At 42.9% G+C, this 3,068-nt stretch overlaps 1 protein-coding gene across 1 annotated transcript; it reads right to left on the bottom strand.

Annotated features, from left to right (window-relative positions):
- Positions 1–1,283: 1,283 nt before the first annotated feature.
- On the bottom strand, positions 1,284–2,627 carry LOC138411178 (tropomyosin-2-like). Its single transcript, XM_069530363.1, has 2 exons — positions 2,440–2,627; positions 1,284–2,369 (listed from the first exon to the last, which is right to left on the bottom strand). The coding sequence occupies exon 2, from the start codon at positions 2,278–2,280 to the stop codon at positions 1,705–1,707; it is 576 nt and encodes a 191-aa protein (XP_069386464.1). The 5' UTR covers positions 2,281–2,369; positions 2,440–2,627; the 3' UTR covers positions 1,284–1,704.
- Positions 2,628–3,068: the final 441 nt, after the last annotated feature.

Genomic DNA, 3,068 nt, shown 5'->3' with positions numbered 1-3,068 from the left:
ACTTAAATAACGTTGACTGTTGTGCTGTGCTCCACGAGGAGTCAAAATAATGTTATTATTCATGACTTTGCCTCACACAGAGCACCAAAAATGTTGTGATTATGTACTTTCCCTTGCGCGGGGTACGATTATGTACTTTCCTTCATGCGGGGCACCATTAAATGGTGTGCTTTTGGGCATTCAATAAATGTGGCTATCAGAGAAATATTAAATATTAATATTAAAAATATTAATATTAAACTGATAAAGGATAAATCGGGGCACCACCCTTCAAAGGAAGGGAAAAGATAGCCAATTTAAGAAATAAGTCTTACTGACTACAAATTTGGAACTCTGATTAATAATTAAATAAATAACTATAACCAAAATTACCACATCAATAGCTAGCAAAGTTGAAGGATATGGAGTTCTTGACAGTGTAGAGGTTGGCAAAATTCACACTTATGCAACATTAATGAAGATGGAGTTGTGAGACCATGTGGCTGAGATCACATGTATGTGTTAAGTTTGTGGAAATGAGTGTGTGAGGTGTTGGTGCCAGGTTAAAGAAAGTAGTTAGATGCATGCAAAGAAACTGATCAGTATAACAGAACTAACATTAACTTTCAAATAACATATTACCAAATATCACAACAACACAATTCAAACTTATAAACATCACATGAAATAGAAATAGGACTAAACAGTCCTTTGCTTAGCCTAGCGTAATAATAGAGCCCAGTTGTGTTACCCGTCCATGAAAAAGAGGGAAAGGTCCTTTTTGGATGTGCTGTTTGAAGTCGAGTGAAGTGGGCTTGTTGGTTGGTGGCTCCTGTTGTGCATCTGCTGGTCAGACCTTGTGTCGTGGCCAATTGTGCTGAAGTTCTTAGGCAGGCTCTCGCGTCACTGCCTTTGGAATGTTTTAGCAGTCTGCTCCAGGCAGGCCTGCTGGAAGTTGAGGAGCTTGTGTAGGGAGGAAGTCTCCCTGGCTGGGAGAGCAGGGCCAGAACCTACTCCACCAGGAGCGGTCAGCAGGGGAAGAGGCAGAACAGAGAAGAGAGCTAGGAAACTCGGCTTATATTGGCCTTGTGACCTCATGGGTCATGGGGCACACAGTGACCAATAGTGGTTGAGAGTTGTCTTCAGGAGCAGTTTTACCACCTATATGTGAAGATGAAGCACCCTGGGAGACTGAGTTCTGGAAGCTCTCCTTTGTCTCCAGAGCAAAGGAGACATGCGGTCAGGCTTTTGACTACACATGTAGGCCCAACTATGGTTCACAGATACCAGGTCCCAACATGACATTATGGCTTCATTGAATGAAAATGTATTTAACCTATCTCGATGTGCTTCTTCAGGTTGGACGGGGTAAGTAGAAATGTAAAGAAGTATTTGTACTTCGTTACATTACAACACTGGGTAAGGTCAGCTCAGGTGCTGTTGGATGGGCGCTGCTGACTACTTCCAACACTGTGGTTTTCTCAACCCCAGAGCGTGGCGGATTCTCTTCCAGAGTGAAGTCTTCTTTGGTTTCTCAGGGAGAACACTGGAGAGAGACTTCTCCTCAGTGACATCATCCTTATTCTCTCCATTGAGCTCCCGACTGGAAACTTCAGCTTTATGACAGTGGCAGACCACATTGTAAGAAGCTTTGAGCTTCATCAGCTCTTCTTGGAGAACGTTCTTTTCCTGCTTCTCCTCCTGGAGCTCAGTGTCGAACTTCTCCTAGTTGGTAGTCTGATTCAGACAGACCTCATGATAAGAAGCTCTGAGCTTCATCAGCTCTTCTTGAAGAGCATTATTCTCATCCTGAAGCAGATCGCTGGTTTGAGTCTCCTTGTCCATGGAGTCAATCTTTTGGCTGTGAGCTTGCCTTTCCTCCATCTCTGTCACCACAAGCTCAACCCTGCTCAAATCCCTTTTCAAAAGGGCCACCTTCTCCTTCAGAGCCACATTGTCCACTTCCAGAGCCTTCACCTTGTTGCTTTGAACAGCCAGTTTGCCATTGTGGGCTTTAGAGTGAGCTGTCATTTTCTCCTTCTCCCTCATCAGAAGCTCATCGTTCTGTTTGAGCTTCTCTTCCAGAGCCTTCACCTTGTTGCTCTGTACAGCCAGTTCAGCCAGTTTGCCATTGTGGGCTTTAGAGTGAGCTGTCATTTTCTCCTTCTCCCTCATCAGAAGCTCATCGTTCTGTTTGAGCTTCTCTTCCAGAGCCTTCACCTTGTTCCTCTGTACAGCCAGTTCAGCCAGTTTACCATTGTGGGCTTTAGAGTGAGCTGTCATTTTCTCCTTCTCCCTCATCAGAAGCTCATCTTTCTATTTGAGCTTCTTTTCCAGAGCCTTCACCTTGTTGCTCTGTACATCCAGTTCAGCCAGTTTGCCATTGTGGGCTTTAGAGTGGAATTCATTATTAAAAGACCTGAACCTGAACATACATTTCTAAAAAAAAAAAATTCTTACCAGGATGTCCATTTTGGTAAAGGGGGATTTGTAGTTATGAGAGCAGTGTCTTCTTGATGGATTTTTACTGAACAAATCAGCGGTTGTCTCCGTAGGCAGGATTGTTGTCTTCACTAATGAGGACTGTGGTCTTCTCAGTTGACGGTCTGTTATTTTCACAAGTTAATAACTTGAAGCAAGGGAACTTGTTATTTATGTTTGGTAGTTCAGAGGACCAAAGAAATATCCTTTAATGTCTAGAGTTTTTGGTTCTTTGATTGGATTTGATAAGGATTTGCAGGCCAGCAATCCCTTTGATGGTTGCCCCCACATCAATCATCAAAGAAGATTTTTAAGAAGCAACCGTTTCCATAGCAATTTTTATAACTGCACAACATGGCGGCCCCTGGGGGTTTATCAGGTTGACTTCTATATGATGCACATCACTGCGGAGCATACACAAATCCTGAGCTAGGCGGCTACTATACACATGTTGCACTGATAGCTACAGTGATCCCTGTCTGAGACTGAGGTTAGTCTCTTGACCAAATGAAGAAAATCAATCAAAGATTTCAGATCCATTAGATAATGTGTGATATGCTTGAGGGAATTAATGAAATATGCTATGAAGTGTTAAATTAAGTATGTAG

Source organism: Paralichthys olivaceus, chromosome 8, assembly GCF_024713975.1.
Source record: "Paralichthys olivaceus isolate ysfri-2021 chromosome 8, ASM2471397v2, whole genome shotgun sequence".
NCBI classification, from domain to species: Eukaryota; Metazoa; Chordata; class Actinopteri; order Pleuronectiformes; family Paralichthyidae; genus Paralichthys; species Paralichthys olivaceus.
This window is presented reverse-complemented; position numbering and strand designations above follow the sequence as displayed.